Source organism: Toxorhynchites rutilus, chromosome 2 (genome assembly GCF_029784135.1).
Source record: "Toxorhynchites rutilus septentrionalis strain SRP chromosome 2, ASM2978413v1, whole genome shotgun sequence".
In the NCBI taxonomy this organism is placed as follows: Eukaryota; Metazoa; Arthropoda; class Insecta; order Diptera; family Culicidae; genus Toxorhynchites; species Toxorhynchites rutilus.
The window spans coordinates 341,261,984-341,281,760 of record NC_073745.1 but is presented as its reverse complement, the minus strand read 5'-3'; the positions used below and the strand labels follow the sequence as shown (position 1 = coordinate 341,281,760).

General features: G+C 39.3%; 1 protein-coding gene across 5 annotated transcripts in view; it reads right to left on the bottom strand.

Moving 5' to 3' along the window:
- Positions 1–19,777, bottom strand: part of LOC129765445 (uncharacterized) — a 351,357-nt gene that overhangs the window by 213,631 nt on the left and 117,949 nt on the right. For all 5 annotated transcript variants that reach the window (XM_055765774.1, XM_055765777.1, XM_055765775.1 and 2 more), the window contains one exon: positions 12,803–12,906. In XM_055765774.1, the coding sequence (XP_055621749.1) occupies positions 12,803–12,906 (104 nt within the window). The remainder of the gene's footprint in view (positions 1–12,802; positions 12,907–19,777) is intronic.

Here is a 19,777-nt window from a genome sequence, read left to right as displayed (position 1 = left end):
AATATTATGATTGTCTGCATTTTATTGGCTCTGCTGCTGCTACAAATTGCGTACGGCTGTCGATTGGTCTCGGATGGAAATCGAAATCAGCGCATTGTCAATCTTGATGTTTTTTTTCGGTGGGTCTCTTCGCTCATCAGTATAGTCTGCAGCTGGGATTCGAATACCATGGTGGTGATGATGATGATCCTGGGGTGTATTTTTGGTGAATGCGCATGAATTGACCTGGATGTTTCGGTTGCGTGCGTTGTGGAAATATTCGGGTGTTTTACGATTATGGTCGGGTGGATTATTTATATTGTTTGGTTTGAATGGTGTTGGGAATGTAAGATTTGCCAATCTTCTTTGCAAATAGCTGTTGTTTTTTATTTCTCTGTTTTTGGAATAGATAAACTGGATACGGTATTAAAATATGCTATTGCATGCTGTATCTTTGTAAATACTGTTGTTTGATTCGAAAAGTCCAACCAATCTCAGCTAAAAAATTGTTTTGGTACATGTGTACGACTCATGAATAAGTGAGTTGTCAGTTGACGGGTTCAGAATCGCTATGAGCCATAAACACTAGGGATCTGTTATGCTTCATGGGACTAGCCCTATTGTTTATATAGCGCCGTATGTTTCGTTTAATTTGAAAATAGACGACAGAAGAAATTATGAATTTAGTGAACGTAGTCCAATTCTGTTTCGTCCTTGTTAACCAGTAGACATAGTTTGTTTTATCATTGTGAAATAAATGTAATAGAATAATTGTATTTTCAATCAAATAAAGTTGGTGTTATTGTAAATGTTGTGAAAATGTTGGAGTGACTATCATTGGAAAATTCAGGAGCAGACTAATTGGCAACTATAACTGTAGCACACAACAACTGCGAATAGACTGCTGATAACAAACAGTATTATAAGTATACTCAGTCGCTCAGTGATTTATGCCTGCCCGGCAGGTAGCACTGGATGCACCTTGGAAAACGCAGTTGAAATGCTCTCTGAACGATTCGACGAAGCAAACCAGCTTATAGATGCCTCGAATGCTGAACTTAACTCGAAGCTTGATGACATTAAAGAAGATTTTCTGAAGCAGATTGTGGTGATGGAGCTGTTGTTTCATTTACATAAATGATGTTTTTGGCTTGTATTTTTCCAGTACGGGGCAAGAGTGCCAATCTAAAAATATAATTTTTGATGAAAAAAGCACTGTGAAATTCACGGTGGTCCCAAAAAACGCAAACTCAAGTTCTGGTGGCGTTCACGAAAACCGGCAAGCCAATCTTCTCCGGCCAATTTGGATGTTTTGTCGAAAGAGTATTCTAAATTATTTCGCTCTGCGATTTTATACCCTAGGTTCGGGATGTCGTGTGTTGTCAGCCCATAAAATAACTATTTGCATGATGTGTTGGATGTGACTCGCGAGTTACTCCTTCTGTTGTTTAGAAAACACAGTTTTAAAACGGCCTAACTTCTGCACATATTTGGCCAATGTTCTTCTGGGCAATATATTCTATATTCCTCCGCAGCTCGTCTCCATGATTTACAGAATGTACGGCAACAACCATAGTTTCCAGCTGCCACTGGTTTCGGAACGAAATCCGTTCATATTTACAAACCATGATCACAACCAACACAATCACGATTACACTATTTGCGTTCGACAGATCGAATTCGAGGTAATGACTATGGCATTTTTACTCCGGTAATAATGGCTCCTTTTGCCCCGGAAGTTGAGAGAAAACAAATTTATTTTTTATTGAAATAAATGCGTATGATTTAAATTAGTTCATACAGTAAGTTAAAGAAAAATGATTATTCTATTTGTATTTATGGGTGGAGTCATGCAAACATGTAGAAACTGAGGGTATTTCGTTAATTTGCACCTGTGCGTTCTTATATGGATTGCAGTTGTAAGAAGCTCAGTTAGTATCTATCTGTTTTCCAATAAAAAATATTGAAGGTTCTGGCTGATAATATGTGAGATATATGCAGTATCTGTATAAAACAAAGTTCTGTAGTTGAATAATTGTGAAAGATGGAAATAGGCAACATAATCAGATGGACACTTTTGCCCCGGGTTCCCCTATAGTTACTAGCAGTTCGGTTTAAAAGTTCATGAGGTTGACGTCTAGATGGCGCCTCTTGCAAAAATCTACTTGACTATCACAAAGCACCATCTTCAATGGATACGTGTCATAATTTTACAGTTCGTGAGTTACAGCATTGAGAGTGAAGCAACTTTTGTAATTGTGAAAAAAATGGATAAATCACAAATCAATGAAAACGATGGCAACATTGCATTAATTGAGCTTCGAATTGCTTTCGCATCCACCGTATTCTCAAGATCTGGCCCCCAGCGACTATTTTCTGTTCGCAGACCTGAAGAGAATGCTCGCTGGCAAGAAATTTAAGACCGATGATGAAGTGATTACCGAAACTGAGGCCTATTTTGGAAAAACCAAAAGAGTACTATAAAAATGGTATCGAAAAGTTGCAAGATCACTATAATCGCTGTATCGCCCTCGAAGGCAATTATGTTGAATAATAACATTGAATTTTTCAAAAAAGAATAGTTTTACTGTGTTACCTCATAAACTTTTCAGCCGAGTTGTTATTGTATCAATTCAGTGTAGTGTCCGGCAAGTAGTGTGTTTCAGACGCTCATGTCCGGAATGAAAAGTACATTTAGAAGATGATTTCAAATTCGGACGGATCAAAAGTTAGCAATGAAATTTCTTATTGAAGGAGTCGTACAAGAGTGTGTTCATAAAATAATAATTATGAAATAAATTCCATAACGTTTGTTTATTATCGATGTTCGAGATTATAATAGAATAACAATAAAATAATAAGCGCTACAAAAGTCAATAACTAACTTCTCTCAAAAAATGCTGCTAACAATGTGTCCGAAATGTAAAGCAAAAGTGTCCGGATTTGACATCACGACACAATGAAGAAATTTTCATATTTCAAACAAATATAACATGATTTTATGAAATTCTGTGGTTCATAACCACATGAATGCCTTCTTATTCTATAGGAATGGTAATTTTTCATGCTATGATATGCCAATATGTTTTACTAGTTAAAGTTATCATCGTAAGCGCTTAGTTTTCGATGCATTACGATATATCTTCTGCCCCAAGATGCAGAACCTCCGCATGCGCATCATTTTTGTGAGTTATCGAGCTTCAAGTTCGGATTGAAATCGAGCCAGAATACACGCGCAAAGGTTCTTCCACGAAATGATCGAGATAATTGTCTCAATTTTAATGAGCTGTTTGAATTCCCCAGAGGACAGCGCTTCCCACACCCAATTCCGTCCCCATTCCTTCACAAAGATCAGTGCGGCGCAAAAAATGTACCTTAAATTTCTGTTCAGGTTTTTTTTTTTGCGATCCGCTATCATTCTGGACCATCGCAATGCGTGTGATAAATTTCGTTCCGAAATTGTGCGACGCAAATTTGAACCTTCCGCCATTGTTCGCTGCTCCCAATCATCGCATAAAGTCGTGCTTTCGAGAGGGGGTGGGAGGTGATCAGAAGAGCGCGGGTGTTGCGAAGGCGTACAATGATAATAATAATAATAATTTGTCGAAATTGCTCTTCCCGCTGCCGAGTTTGGTGCGAGTGCGCGCGTGTGTTTGGGTGTGCATAAACCATGCTCTGCTGCCCCAGCTCTCCACGTGGGGTCGCCCAGGTGATTTGATGAATAACGTGCGCTTTGAAACGCCCCTCGGGAGGTATGACTGCCGCAGTGGATTCGGGAGAGTGAGGGGAGATAGAGAAAATTAAGATTGGTCGTTGTAGTTGGCGCCGGTGACAGCTTCCGACTGTAAATTGGGGACATCGTTGCGTGCATTCAGCGGATATGGGATCCAAACCTAGGTGAGACAATCGTGATCGAATCCAGCCAGGCCAAAAAGCGGGTTTCATTTGTAAAATAGTAATCGACGATTTGTACGGTTTGTACAATTGATTTGTTACAAATTTTCACCCGCGTGAAAGAAACCATCGTGTCGCTTAGAGAAGCCCACCACAATCAGGTCGCCGGTTGAATGGATGTAAACGATTCGTCACGCGACAGGGAATTTTTTGGGTTTTACTAGCGAAACGACCAAGACGTAAACAAAGATATTAATCTTGCTTCATAAACACACCATTAAACCTGAAACGTCGAGAGGTTTTCGGCGAAACTAATTGTGCGCTGTCGTAAATTGTATTTATCGACCGAGGACTAATTAATCACCTGATAATCGTGCTAAGATGACATGAAATGGAATATAAATCTGAATTAGGCCATTCGGAAGAGTGAAGACGGTTCTCTCGTGACATTTTCCGGTTTGTTTTTCGTGGGTTCGGAGCTTTTCACGGTCGAGAAATTCGGTGGCATTTTTTGGCACTTACCTCTGATCTGTCGAAAAATTCAACGACTCTTGGTTCGGTTCGGTTCAGTAAAATCTGTCGATATGAGGCTGCTGCTAAATTTTCAATCATTCGAACCGTTGGATGCTTAACTTCAATTAATGAAATAGTGCGGATGGTCTGTTTGGAATCCGCAGCCGACAATGATGAGTTCTATTCAAGTGGTTGTTTGGAGTGCAATTTCTGTTGGCTAATGCTTCGCCTTGGATACCGAAGGGATCTCTCTCTTCAAAGTGATCCACATCAAACGGGAAAACCACTTTGAGCTCTACGGATGGATTCCGAACGGCGTCGGTCAGCTGCTCGTGGTTGGGAGTGGATTTTTTTTCCTGTATTCAGGCGCCGCTTGACTATGCCGCTCCCATCATTCGATTGGCGTTTGATTGCAACCTGTTAAGGCACGGGGCCTAATGATAGTTAGGCGCTGAAATCGGAAGCCACTGCGACCGAGTAATCGAAGGTGGTTTTAATTGGAATGCGTCTGAGGGTACTTGTGCTAAATTGATTAACCATCAATTGAATGGTAAGTGGTTGTGGCACGACTTATTGTGTGATGATTGAATGTTTGTACAGTGTTGAAAGAACTATGGAATTTAAGGATTATCCCTCAAAGTCAGTTTCACCACAGTGCAGGTTATTCACAGCCTACTTATCCGTGAAAATTTAATGTGGTCTTGAAATCGGGACATCGTTGATTAATTACAAATAACACTGTGACAAAAATAAACAGTTTGCACTTGACAAATGACATAGTTTAGGTTGCAGTTATGGTCGAATACCGCGCAAAAATTTTTTGTGTGTATTTTTTTGAATCCTCTAAATTTTGAAAAAAGTTTGTTGTTTTTGACATATCGAGAGACAGGTGAGACAGGTGAAATTTTATTGTTTGTATATGTTTGATTATTTATAACTGTTGATGGATCGTGCAAGCGAAAAAGGTCTCGAGTGGGATAAATAATCCCAAATGCAAAAGAAAGATATATTGAATAGATTATCAATTTTTGATTATAGTTCAGACAATAGACTGAACACCATTTGAACACCACGTGAAAGAGATTCCCATTCCTCAAAGAAGAAATACTTTTCTGAAATTATTGATTTTTGATGTTTCCATTTGGTGAATCCAACTTGAATGTTAAGACCGAACGGAATAAAACCAAAAACAAAAAACAATTCATGTTTGAAAAGGAAAACAAATGGATAATGTTGCATTTTGTTTTTTGCCAATTTTCTTCTCTTTTATTCCTTAGATTTTCGTGTAAAGATGCTCTGGTGTCGGACCATATATTAAGATTACTGCTCAAGCAAAAAAAAAAAAGAAAGGGACACAACTTTGAGAAAAATACAATAATTCAATCCAGTGCTTCAATCCATTTACAATAATTTATTTGCATTGTTCGAAGAAATTTATAACATTTATAATAATTTGTAGTTGAAACAGTCCTTCATTAAAAATTTTAAGCACACTTAATAACTAAAATGACGTAACAAAATTTAGGACCAGTTCCTCGTTTCGGCTGTTTCGATTGTTGTTAAGACCGATTTTTGTTTCCCGGTGGTATTTTGTGTTTTTCGGATCCTGGTAAGTATTTATCATGTTAACAAGAAGTATGTAAGGTTTTAATTGTCGAATTATAGTTCCAGTCAATGAAAAATGGGTCGCGCGCTTGATTGCTCGGATACACAGCGGATGATCATCCGCAAAATGTCCAAGACAGGCAGCAACCAACACGAAATCGCAGAGTACTTGAGATGATCCAAAACTTTCATGTTTAATGCCCTTCACGACCGCAAAAAATCCGAAACGACTGGATGCTCAAGGAAAACGACCGCGGAGGAAAACTCTGCCATAAAGCGAGTCTCCAAGAAAGATCCGTTCAAGGCCTCGAAAAAGATCCGGGACGAACTGAACTTGTCCGTGAGCCCCCAGACAGTTCAGCGGCGGCTGGTGGTGCAGGGGCTGGACGGTAAAAGTGCCTGGAAGATCCCTATGCTGACGCCGAAGCATCTGAAGTTCGTGAAAGACCACTTCGATTTGATCGGTCCGAAGAAGGAAAAACAAGGGCGAAATATCTTCTTCTTCTTCTTATATGACACTAACGTTCCTAGAGGAACTCCGCCGTCTCAACGTAGTATTACTTGCGTCATTTTCATTAGTACTTAGTTGAGATTTCTATGCCAAATAACACGCCTTGAATGCATTCTGAGTGGCAAGCTCTAGAATACGCGTGACCACAGTGCAAGTCAGAGGAAATTTCTTTGAAGAAAAATTTCCCCGACCAGAACGGGAATCGAACCCGAACCCCCGGCATGTTAGGTTTGACGCTAACCACTCGGCCACGGGAGCACAAGGGCGAAATATACTGTGGTCGGATTAGACGAAGGTAAACCTCATCGGCTCGGACGGAAAATCTTCGGTCTATCGCCCAGTAGGCTGTGCTTACATGTCACAGTATACCATGAAGTCTGGAGAAGGGAACATTATGGTGTGGGAGTGCTTCTCATGATACGGGGTTGGACTCCTGTAATAGGTGGATAAGTTCAGTACCGGTGATCAGTACCTCTACGTCCAAATCTTAAAGAATGTTATGCTGCCAGCAACTGGGGGATAGGATCCAAGCTTGTTGGTGCGCCATTCCGGTCACCACGTAGCAGAAGCTGGTGGAATCCATGCCGGGTGCGTGAAGTGGTGCGTAACAAAGGTTACACGACCAAGTAATACCCCCAAAAAGCTTTTCACGGTATGAATTTTCTTGTTTAATTTTGTTTTACCATGAATTTTTAAACCAGTCTTAATTTCTGTCGCGTCATTTTAGTTGTTAAGTATGATTTAAACGCATTTTTTAATGAACGACTATTGTTTTAACTACAGATGTTATAAATTTCTTCGAACAATGCAAATAAATTATTATAAATGGATTGAAGCACTGGATTGGATTGTATTTTCTCAAAGTTGTGTCTCTTCCTTTTTTGCTTGAGCAATTGTCCTCATGTTTTGTCCGACACTGTACATTTTCGGAAAAACGTTCCAACGCCCGTTTTAATGTATAGATGGTCTCATGGCTTCAAAGAGCTATACGGAACGAAAAGAAGGAGGCATGTTAATAGCACCTTCACTGATTTCTATAAATGAATCAGCGAAGGCTTTCGCGTATTTTTAATTTTCGTCATACAACTTTCCGTTTTATTTCGTTGTTTTGTCGCTCTCTCATGTTGTATTGAATTAAGTTTACCGGATATTCCGAATGTTTTCTTTCACTTTTGCTACATTCGTGTGAACCAATGTTGCCACATTTATATCTGTATCAGAGGGGTTAAAAATCTTTCTCATCTGTACTTTTTCTTCCAAAAATCTGTACCATCGAAAATATTTTTTAGTTATAGAGAAAAATCTATTTTATTAGCATGAAAAAAATACTCATTTATTTACTACAAACACTACATTTACATTTGCAAGTCATTCGTGTGTTTGATGATGCGATACTGCGACGTGAAAGTCGTATTGTACCTCAATGTTGCATCGTTCAAATATAAGAAATTTCACAAGCGGAAAAAATCTGTACCAATCAATCTTTTTGACGGAAATATAACGAAAAAATCTGTACGCGTGGCAACACTGGTGTGAGCGTTCAGGTACCTGTTACATTCGGGTAATCGTGTTTCAAGTGAAAGGTATTTGGGTGAATGTTACACTACCCTTGCAAGATATTTCATTGTAGAATAATAAGTGTTTTTATGTATACTTTCTGAAGCGACTAAAAAGTTTTTATTTATCAATTAGCATTAATTGCATATCGAATAAACCTCAAAGGTGACGTTATCGCAACTGCTCGAAGCTGGACCCAAAAATCCGCAATGGAAAATTGTATCGCTCGGTTTCGGCACGGAGTTTTGAGGTTAAGTGTTTTAAGGGGGTACTCTAGTGTAGAAGCACGAATTTCGGACTTTTTTTCGAGGTTCGAAAAAATATAACAAACAATATTTTTCTTTCCATTATTTCATTATTAATTTTTTAAAGGATTTTTGAAAAGTCATTTCTAGGATATACTCTTGAATACTACCTCAAGTCAAAATATCACTTGAAGGAAAAAAGAAGATATTACTGCGAATGAAATAGTTGATCGAAGAAGATTACAAGATGATTACAACATTTCAGTAATGGCCAGTATAAGCTGTTGAGTGCCTTTTCCATTGTGGGAGTACTTTCGATAGGAAATTAATCATCACACCAGCGAGTAGCAAATTCATAGAAATATGTGTTGGTGCTCAAGTCATCAGCGAAACTGGACGATGGCATTTGACATTGAAAATAAACTAATTTTTGATAAGAAAAAAGTGGTCGAATACGAAAGCATTTCTCAACCCGAAAGAAAAAAGTCTGAGAAAAATCCAAAAAGAACCAGTCGGGAAATGAAGGTTTCATGGCATATCCTAAAAGAAGGATCCAAAAAATGAAAAGCAGATTGTATTTTGGAAAAAGTATGCAACGGTTCATGTTCTGTCAGTCCAACACTAAATAACGGGGAAGTAGCAGAACTTTTTCAAATACAAGTAATTATTCTATTTGAATATCTACAGATTTGCTGATCTAAAAATATGTCTGAAAAATAATTACATAATTACAAACAAGGTGATAATCTGGAACATACCGCTTGTTGAACTACAATTTTTCCGGGACTATCTCATATACTCATTTTTAGACACTGTGCTAACGTAAGAACTGCTGTACACACACAACACGCGGGACGCGACAGGACACAACACTTTTTAGTCTAAAAAGGTAAATTTATCATCCTTTTTATGTTTGTAAGAACCATAAGTGTTGTGTCCTGTCGCGTTCCGCGTGTTGTGTGTGTCTCATATAAGTGTTGGAGTCTCAATCTAATTGGAAAAAAATGAGTGGTCGATTCTAAATCAGGAGATGTAGAGGGGATGAATGAATCTTGATGTTTAAAGTATCCGTGAACAAAGGGAAAGAAGAAGAACAAGAAATGAGTTGTATAAAAATAACATCTCTACAGAAATCAACTACGTCACGAGACTCGGGATAACATTTCTCAATAATATTTTCGGAACTTTATTAAAAGCGAATGTTGATAGTTTTGTGTGCACTTTTATATTCAACACTATTTAAATTATAGAATTTCTTATTGCTGGGAACTCGCGACATCTGCTATATGCAGTTGAATTATATGTTTCTGAAACGGTCTAGCATAAGAATTTAATGCTTTCGGGTTTTTCTTTTTCGTTATTAGTGTGTTTGTCGTGTCTCCTCATCTCACCGTCGTCCACCCCCGACAACCAGTCGAACACCAGATGCTATCCCTGGTCATTATGCACAGTGCTGCAGTGCGTGTGGCAACCCTCGGTTGAGACAACGGTTCATCTTATCCTCATCCCTAAGCTGTCCTATCCCACAAAAATGGTTGCCCTTTTAACCTCGAGTAAACTGCGAGTATTTGGTCGAATTCTATTAAACTTAGCATTAAGTTAAAATTTTGTATAAACAAACTTTGAATTAGTGGCTCCTCATAGCTCATACGATTGAGCCTAACAAATGAATGATTTGGAAAAAAAAGAATTGCTTATTATTTATCAAATCATTTTAAACTCTTTTTGTTTTTTTCCCATAGTGTGCACCGTCTTTAGCACGTTTAGCTTCGACCTTGGAAGGAGGCCAATATTTAAGATTCTGTTCATCCCTTGCGGAGACTTTTCTAAAAATCATTTTCTAATTTTATTACCGTCGTTCTCAGTGCTGACACTATCCAAACGGAAAACCCAATTTAGGTCCGCTGAGACCGGCGCGAACCAGACGTAAAATTCAGTGTCCGATTCAGGGACCGATTTAGGGCTTAAAGTGAAATTATTTTGCTTGAATGGATCTATTCAGCGAAAATCATGGAAATAGGTTACGACTGAAAGTATCTTCCATAACACGGTAGATGTAGAAAATTGGTTGCAAAAGTGGGTATATTCGGTAAAAAAGATAAAACACAATTATGTTTTAATAAAACCTCACTTTCGTAAATATAACTTTATTCGATCGCGTATCGATCAGAACTGAACAATTCTATCCTAACGTGTAATCGACCTCGATCGTTGTCGGTTTCCCGCGCAACGATCGGGTGGGAGAAAGATAGAAAACGGAAATGCGGTTGATACGAATTAGCATACTAATTTCAAGCTAGCTATAAATTGTTTGGCTCACAATTCTGAGTTGTACAATTCAAATATGGTTCACAATTTTTCTTATGTTCAAACGTAAGATCTCCAACAAGGGAGAAAGTTACTATTAGTAATATCTTGAAAAATATTGCAAGTATTTTTGAAAGCTGTGAACAATTTAGTAGAAGACGCATTTTCACGACTTCCAATGCATGAAACTTAACTGTAGTACAAATAGTTATTGTTTAATAATTTATCAAAGTTTGATGTATTTACACATATATTGACACATCAAATTTTGATGAATTATTAAACAATAGTACAAACTACAGTTAAGTATTATGCATTGAAAGTCGTGAAAACATGTATTCTACTAAACGCTTAACAGCTTTTAAAAATATTCGCAATGTTTGTCAAGATATTACTAATAGTAACTTTCTCCGTTTTTGACAAATCACACATCCATGGCCCATTTTCACCCCTATCGACGGATGATGTTCTATTTTCACTTATGTCTTGAAATTCAATTCATAATTTGTTTCAATATATACTGTGAAGTATATTGATTTCAACCCAAGCTCTCTGATATTGATTGAAGCTTTAAGATCAAAAAGAGAGTTGTATGCTTCGGTCTCCATAATCTTTGTTTGAAATTGTCGAATCGTCCATAACTTGTTATGAACCTCGGGAGTAAAAGGTAAAACTGCATCTGTTCCATAACATTCTGAACGGAGTAATAAGCAATAAAATTAACGCAACGTAGAGAAGGATAACTTTCAAGTAGAATAGTGATGGACTACGAATTGGTACTACAACTGATTTGATATGTCTATCAATTGCAAATATTAATATAATAAGCAATGCGTAATCAATATATCAGCGATTAGAAATTATCAAATTTGGAAGAACAAATAAAAATAGTGGTCTCCAGGTTTTCCGACGAAACTCCACAACAATCTCTTTCCAAATTTAATCATTTTTCAAGAGATCTGGTTTATAAAAGTTGATAAAAAATATTTTAGATGTTTATTGAGTAGCTTAAGATATTTTAAATTCCTCATGTTGGATTTTTTTATTTAGGAGCCCGGGATTTCCAAATTATTAATAAACTCCTTTATTCTCGAAGAAGTAATTTTTAATTTCTATGTAAAATGAATATATTTTTGAATCCTCAATAGATTTCACTCACGTTTAGTGACTTCCTTTGAATTTAGACAACAAATCTTTTTCTCCTAAATACTCCAATTTACAATTTACAATTGCCTACAATTTCGAATTAATCAATTTAGTAATTATTCCAAATAATATCTCCTTTTCATTTACCGTATACCTTATACGTATACGTATACCTTTATATATCAATTCAAATCTGTTTTTTTTTCTTTTCTAGAGCATAACTATTCAAACATTGTTTTTGTTGTTGTTTGGTTTATCTCTTATCACTGCCGAGGGACCCATACCTTGACATTGAACCTGGTAATGTGATGGACCTGGGACGAAGGAGCGCATACGCGAATAGCGTTACACCTCAAGAATGACGATACCGAGAAGCACTCCAGCATTTGATAGATATTAATATTTGTTGATGTGAACTCAATTTGCACTCTAATAAATGTGCTTTTGAGAAACTAAAAAACATTTAACATTTTTCATCGACAGCGCTAGTGGCTGTGTGGTTGGCGTGACAGCCTTACAACCCGACTGGCCTGGGTTTAATACCAGCTGGCGTCGTTGGAATTTTCTGAGGCGAACAATTTCTAGTTACGTCTTCCTTCGGAAGGGAAGTAAAGCCGTTGTCCGGCTCATGAGTTGTTGAACCTGATAGGTAGAAATCAGGTGGTGGAGTCGCCTTCCTGGTATCGGTGATTGGCACTAAACGTGGCGGAAAAATACCAACGTAAAATAAGCGAAGATATGAAAAATTTCATTGGCATTTTGCTAGGAGAAATAGTCAATGTAAAAATAGTAATTGAAAACGTGTTCTTTTTCGGGTTTAATTTATAAACAAGTAGACTTAAAACATAGACTGAAACATATAGATTAGTGCGTAGAGTGGTACACATTTTAAAAAAATAAAAATTAAGGAATTCGAAAGTTGAAACAAAATATTTTAGTTCTGTTTAACCTACAATCTAAACTATGTCATTTATCAGATGATTTTTTACTCTACAGTGTGGAAAGATTATCTAGATTATCGTTTCTGAAAGGGTTGAGAGCTTACCCTTGTTTCGGCCCTGATGGCGCTCTTCCTCCTCCAAAGCCTGCAGGACGGCAGACTTGGCCAAGCTTGGTGGCTTTGTGGTTGCCGGATCTTCAAAGTCAATTCTGAAAATTGGAAACAGAAGAGATTGCCATTAGCAGTTGCTGAATTTCGTTCAAACTGAGACCGTATAAGAGCTGTCAAAATTGGATAATATTTTGCACCAGGAAATCCCACAGGATTACACCTCTTCCCGTCGAACGTAAATCGATCTGAATCGTACCGCCCAGAGACAACCGTCAGCACATCAACGCTCGCATTATCATCACCTTCTTTTCTCGGTATGTATCCCGATATATGTTGCAATGGTGTCCATATGGGAGCTCCATGCAAAAACGAGAAGCCGGTCTACCCATTCGAGCAACAATTCCTCCGTCCTGTTATTTCGTGCCTATAAATCCACATTCACAAACGTCGACCATGGAGCAAAAGCACATACCATTCTGCCATATGCGTATGAGTTCTGTGAGTTTGAAATAAATCACATTCCTTTCTGGGATTACCAGCGATTTGTTCGGAGTCCAAGTCCATACTGCCCATCCTCCTCCGGGCGGCGAGTAGACATCAAAACCATCAACTCACAGCGGAGCAGGTTATGGAAGTTACTCCAGGGTATGTTTTTACTGGGATTCTTCCGTCAGCATAACTCCATGTCGTTCTCCGGGCGACGGAAAGTGCCGTCTGTCCGACTGCCTGTCCAGCAGAAAATGTGATGAGTAATAATGCTCAGTGGCACAAATTGCATCAACCCTTCCCTTTCCTCCCAATGTCCCCTCTGGTGGCCGCCTGGAACCCGAATGCCGGGAACGCAACGCATGACATCGTTGTCGCGTCGGGAGCAGCTCCGGGCCCTGATGTCATCAAGAGAGCGGATAGAAATGATTATATAATCCAACACGGTAAAGGTCATTATGGCGCACTGAAGATGGGAAGAAAAACGTTGTACCGAGGTGAACGTTACAATCTCAATTTGAGAAAATGAGTGGACAAGCTTATTTCGGTGGCTGATTGGACTATGAATACAGTAAATCCGCCCGGCTTTGAGTTCGCAAAGCAAAGTTTAGCAAAGCCTCCGTCGGGTCACGAAAAGGACAAAGTCAAACAGCTGAGGGCAGTCCAACGGCACAATGTCATGAAGGTGTGTTGGCAGAAGTTAGTATCGCTGTCATGAGCGCAGCAAAAAAAAAGCAGAATGTCCACAAATTTCTATACTGTCTAGTCTGGTGGTTCCGTACTGCAGTTTCTTAATGCACAATTAAAAAGTTTCTATCCTCTGTAATTGGTCTTCCGAGGTGGAATTGAAGTTGAGTGTGGAAAACCTTTTCTACTCCCAATACAAAGGAATCCACCGAGCTTTGGCGTCGAGTAGGATCTTTTTGAGAACCAGAGCATATTCATAACGAGCTAGTTTTGTTAATGTTCTTTTGTGTGCGACGAGGGGCCCTCCAATACTAAGTTACGAAACGCATGCAAGGGAACCCGACACTGTTGGGTTTCCCCTCGACCCGAGTGTATCTCACACAAACCGAAACCACTCCGAGCACCAGACCAGACTGGCTGCAACAGCTGGAACTTCTGAGGTGTAATACCAAAGGAGTCTCTGAACTGAGCACGGAACTCGTTCTTCCCTTCCCGTCCCCGTAAAAGTTTACACGATGAGCCTTGTAAAGTTGCACCGGTTGATATAGAAGAAGACATCGTTAAGGTTTTACTCCCGCTCGCGTTCCAGCCGGTCTGAGTTCGTAATATTTGCTCATCTAATTTGGAGCTGAGCAAAAGTTGATTCATTTCACGCATTCTGCCGGTTTTTTTTCTCATCTATCCTGCAGTCGGGTGATTTTAGAAGAAATGACATATCGGGTCCACACAACAGATGATTGAGTGCCGTCTGGTGGAGAAGAAGAGTATGCGGGAGTGGAAGTGGGTGGCTTTGTACTGTTCGAGAGGGTGTCTATCGTATGTTTGACAAATATGTAATGGAGAAGAATGCTTCGCTTCGTATCGGACACCGGATTCCGGAGAAAGGAAAAGTTTTCATAACAACATATGCAAATAACCATGGGTGTGTAAAGCGATATATTATCGTAGAGTTTATGGCAAAGTTCCTTCTTTGTTGCTAGCTGCCACTGCTGCTGCTGCTGCTCCACTCTGCCAAGCAAGTGCTCTCGAAATAGCACTCGGGATCGAGTAGGAAGAAAGACACGTGTTATTGTATTTGTTCGAGCAGCGAGTCGCGGGGACTCGAAAGAGGAGGAAAAGAATAATTTGAGAAAGTTTCCTCGTGTATATAAGGATTTTCCAGAACGAACGCTAGCAAACGGAAGAGTTAGTGCCTTTGTATTCGATTTGGGAGTCTATAAATCATTTATTGGGAAATTCTCTTATCAAATATTTGAACAAAGGATTTACTCCACAGCTAGAAAGTGGGTGGCTATATGTTGCTTCAAGTTACGCTCCAGAAAGAAGTTTTTTTTTCCGCCGGGTGAATGTTCTCTCGTCTGTTTCAACTAGCATCAGTTGAATATGGTTTAAATGGGAATCGATTGCAATTGGGAATCATGCGAATCTTTTTCCAGCAGCCGTCGCCTATACAAAATTGGCATTCATCACTAGAGGCTATTGATAAGTTCGCAGAATAAATTAAATCTTTATATATAAAAGAGGGATTTTCTCACGTACGTGTAAAATACCATCACGAGAGAACGGCTGATCAACGATCTGCGTCGTTCGTATATCGTTGAGTTTGTCTCCACGCAAATTAGAACAATAGAATACTTTGGAAAACATGTGAGATGGTTCGAAAAAAAAGCTGATTCTACATATCTTTATATATAAAACAAGGACATCTCTATCTATACACAAATTTCTGCATAACTCGAGAACTAATCAAGTAAATGGAACCAAATTTGGCATATGGAGGTTTTAGAGAACAATAAATGTTTTTATTGTGGTTTGACACTCCTTTCTCCTCTCTAAAGCGAAGGAGGGAAGGGTGCTGAACAACTCGAGAACTAATCAAGCAAATGGAATTAACCTTAGCATATTGAGGTTTTAGGGACCGATAAACGTTTCTATGGTGGTTCGACACTCCTCCCTCCTCTCTAAGGAGAGGCTACCATACAAATGAAACACAAATTTCTGCATATCTCGAGAACTAATCAATCAAATGGAGCCAAATTTGGCATATGAAGGTTTTTGAATATGAGAAATGTTTATGTGATGGTATGACACCCCTCCCTCATCTGAAATGGAAAGGGAGTACAGTAGAAATAATACACATTTTTCAACCAAACATATTCCAACCAAACATGACAACTGAAAATCAGCTCAAAATGTAAGGGGTGTAAGTGACTTGATCGATTTCTCTTCATCAACTTTTTATTTAGTTAATAACTCAACTGCAAAAACTTTCCAATTTAAGTTTGCTATAGAATCCGATAGATGAGGTTCTGACCTATTGTCCACATTGGTAAATACAGCTGGGAATATATTTGCAGCTAAGTTATGACCCAAAGAGAGAGTCGATGTAGAGAAATCGATCAAATCACTTACACCCCTTTCATTCTAAGCCCCTCATTTGTAAGTGGTTGGAAAATATTCTTCGAGAATTGTGTCTGAAAATAATCTGATATTATAATGTTGAGTTTTGGTAGAAGTACTAGAAAATTTTAAGTAAAAGGTAATTTTAAAGGGTAGACTAGAAGATCAATCAATGAACAGTTCTGCGATTGGACCCATGAACGTGCGTTTAGTAAAAAATGTGAATGTGATAATGAAGAATACATTTTGGGCGGGACGAAGTTTGCCGGGTCAGCTATTTTGGATAAATCTTTATTATCGGAAAAAAAATTGAGCAGATTCATCCGTTTTCGATCTCTGACTTCATTAATAAATTTAATTTTTATTAACTTCAGTCTGAAAATTCATAAATTCCTCTCCCTGTTTTCACATAACTCGTTCGTATTGGAATTCGAATCAGGCTGGTCATCCAATCAATAAATTGTCTAAGATTTGTCCAGAATAACCTCAAAAAAATGTTGCTACTTGCAAGCGAAACCAAATCACATACAAAATTCTAGAACGACATTTTCTTTCTTGGTGACTAAATAAATGAAATAATCTTTTTCTGTTAATCTCAACAACCTCGAAAAGAGTAGCATTGCTTCATTATGATCAAGATTAGCGCAAATGCCATCATAATTGAAAGTAGTTTTGCGACTAACACGCTAACCCAAATAACTTATAACATTCCAGCACGACATTCAAGATGCTTGGTATTCCCCAAAAAAATTTTTGGCGCGCAACCTTAACTCCTGATTCGCCATACCGTCAGTTCAATTAATTGTATTCAATGTCAGAGGTTCCAACGAAGCCTTTATAACGACGGAAAACAAACAATGTTAACTGGTTGGACAAAGACTGAGTATTTACCTCAGTAGAGATTCATTACTAATACCCTAACGAAAATATTTTTCCCTCCCTTTCACTATTTTTACGTACGGGTTTTGAAACACGCACGTACGCACATGAATATCCATATTTCGATGGCTGAAGCAACTAAATATACACACATGTGTGGCAATTAACCACAGACTTCGCTATATTATGGCAGCTAACGGCTGCTTCTTCCGGTAGGTTTCTCTCTTCAAGAGACCAAACCCAATTTCTCACATATGTAAGAAGAATGGATTAATAAAAGTAGATAGTACAGTAAGCCTTGAGACTGACCACACGTTTATTGAGTCGATGTCCGAAAATCGAGTTTCATTCCCTTCAAATATTCCTAGTTTCTCACATTCTGTAGACAGGATACGAATCGCGAACCTACAGCAGGTCAAATAAAAATGAAGTGAACAGAACTTTATGGTAAATTGATAATTACCATCAGTGATACCGTCCCGCGTTTCTCCATGTGCTCTTTGCACAAAAGGAAAGGTCGATAGCCACCAGTGAATAGACTGACCTAATGGTGTGGTCAAGAGAAGCTTTGTGTAAATTGTGGTAGAGGTCAATAGAGAAACCACAGAAAGATAAACTGATCGTGCGAAACAGTGTGCCAAAGAGACTGATTAGTTATAAATACCCATTTGCTTCGGTTTAACGATAGCGGTAAAAAAAAATCAATCACCGGGAAAATTCGGTGTCGGAGAAAAAGATAGATTTTCTAGGACTATCTGTGTTGTTCTCGTGAGTAGGTATTTCCATCGTCGGGGAGATACCGAGTAGAAGGCGAGTGTAGATAGCTCTACCGCCGGAGAGCTATTCGAGTCGTTTGCTTATGTCCGGATCTGAAGAGGAAAGCTGTGACGAAGTTTCGGATCGTGTGTATCTGGACCATTTACCTCCCAAAGTATCGGGTCGAAGAGAGAAAGTGTCAGTGAAACCGACCACAATGGAGGCAGATCTGAAGGCTCAGATAGCCACTCTCAAACAAGAGCTGGATGCATTGCGACAAACGCAGACAGGTGAAAGGCCGTCACGGTCATCAGCTAACGAAAATATGCCAAGATTGCCGGACATCCGTGAACTTCAAGAATATGTGACTGTTTTCGATCCTAGTTCACCGACTTGTGCTTCTGCGGAATTGTGGGTGAAATCGATTGACGACACGGGCGATAGTTATAATTGGTCGAATGAGTTGAGGTTACACTGCGCGCGATTGAACTTGGGTGGCTGGAAGGATATCAAGAGGCAACCCGAGATTGGGAAAGTTTTAAAACGGAAATAGTAAAAGGTTTTCCGACCAAGAAGAACCCGGTTTATTACCACAATTTGATGTCGGCGAGGAAGTGGAAACCCAATGAAGCGGTCGAAGAGTATGTGTACGAGATGGCTGCCATGGGTCGCAAAGGCGGTTTCACGGAGGATGTAATTGTGACATACATCATGAGTGGACTGAAATCGTTTCTGCAGAAATCGGGGCTAGCGGTATACAGAACCGAAACTGTACAAGGGCTCCTAGAGCAATTACGATGGGTTGATAATGTGGAGGCTATAACCCCATCACAAAGTCGCAGTAGTGGAGGTATGCAACGTTCAACTGGTGCAACGTGGAATGGTGGTAGGAAGGCCAGGAGTGCTGATGGTGAATTAAGCTGCTATCAGTGTCATGAAGCAGGACACGTGGCAAGAAAGTGTCCCAAGGTGAAATGCTTCAGGTGTTCAAAAGAAGGACACGTGAAACGGGACTGTAAAGCTAATTTAGGCTCACAAGTGGCAGAGAAAAGAGAACCCAAGGGAGCCAGTGGCACGAGCTTGATGAGAGTGGTGGACAAGAAAAGCTTGTTCAGGAAAACGGTGAAACTGGCGGGAGGAAATTATGAAGCTCACGTTGATTCGGGCGCCGATCGATCAACGATTTGGGAGAAGTTCAAGCACAAAGTGGGCAAAATTTCTTCATGCCACTTTATGTTGCAAGGTTTCGGCAAGAGCGAAAAAGTGAAAGTAACGGAGAAGGTCACGGCAAAAATGCGCGTTGACGGATTGGAGCTTGAAGTTTCGCTGGCCGTAGTACCGGAGTGGGCGCAGGATATTCCGATAATTATTGGGAAGGACATTATCGAACGTGACGATCTAGTGATGGTGAAGCGAAAGGACAAAGTATGTTTTGAGTGGGACGTTGAAGATTCGACTGATGCGATTAGTTCACTCGAAGAGGAACATAAAGTAGCCAACATCTACAAAATAGATTGGTCAGAAGGCCGTAACATTGATCAAGAGATGATAACTAGTGGAGGGAGCACGGAGAATACACAGAAACTTTTGGAAGTGGTACGAGATTACCGTGATTGTTTCGCTTTGGATTTGAAGGAGATGGGCAGAGCAAAGTCCACTGAAATGAAGATCCGGTTGGAGGATAATGAGCCAGTGTTCGTAAAGCCCAGAAGAATGGAATACGTTAAAGAATCAGCGCTTGCAGAGATTACGAATGAGCTA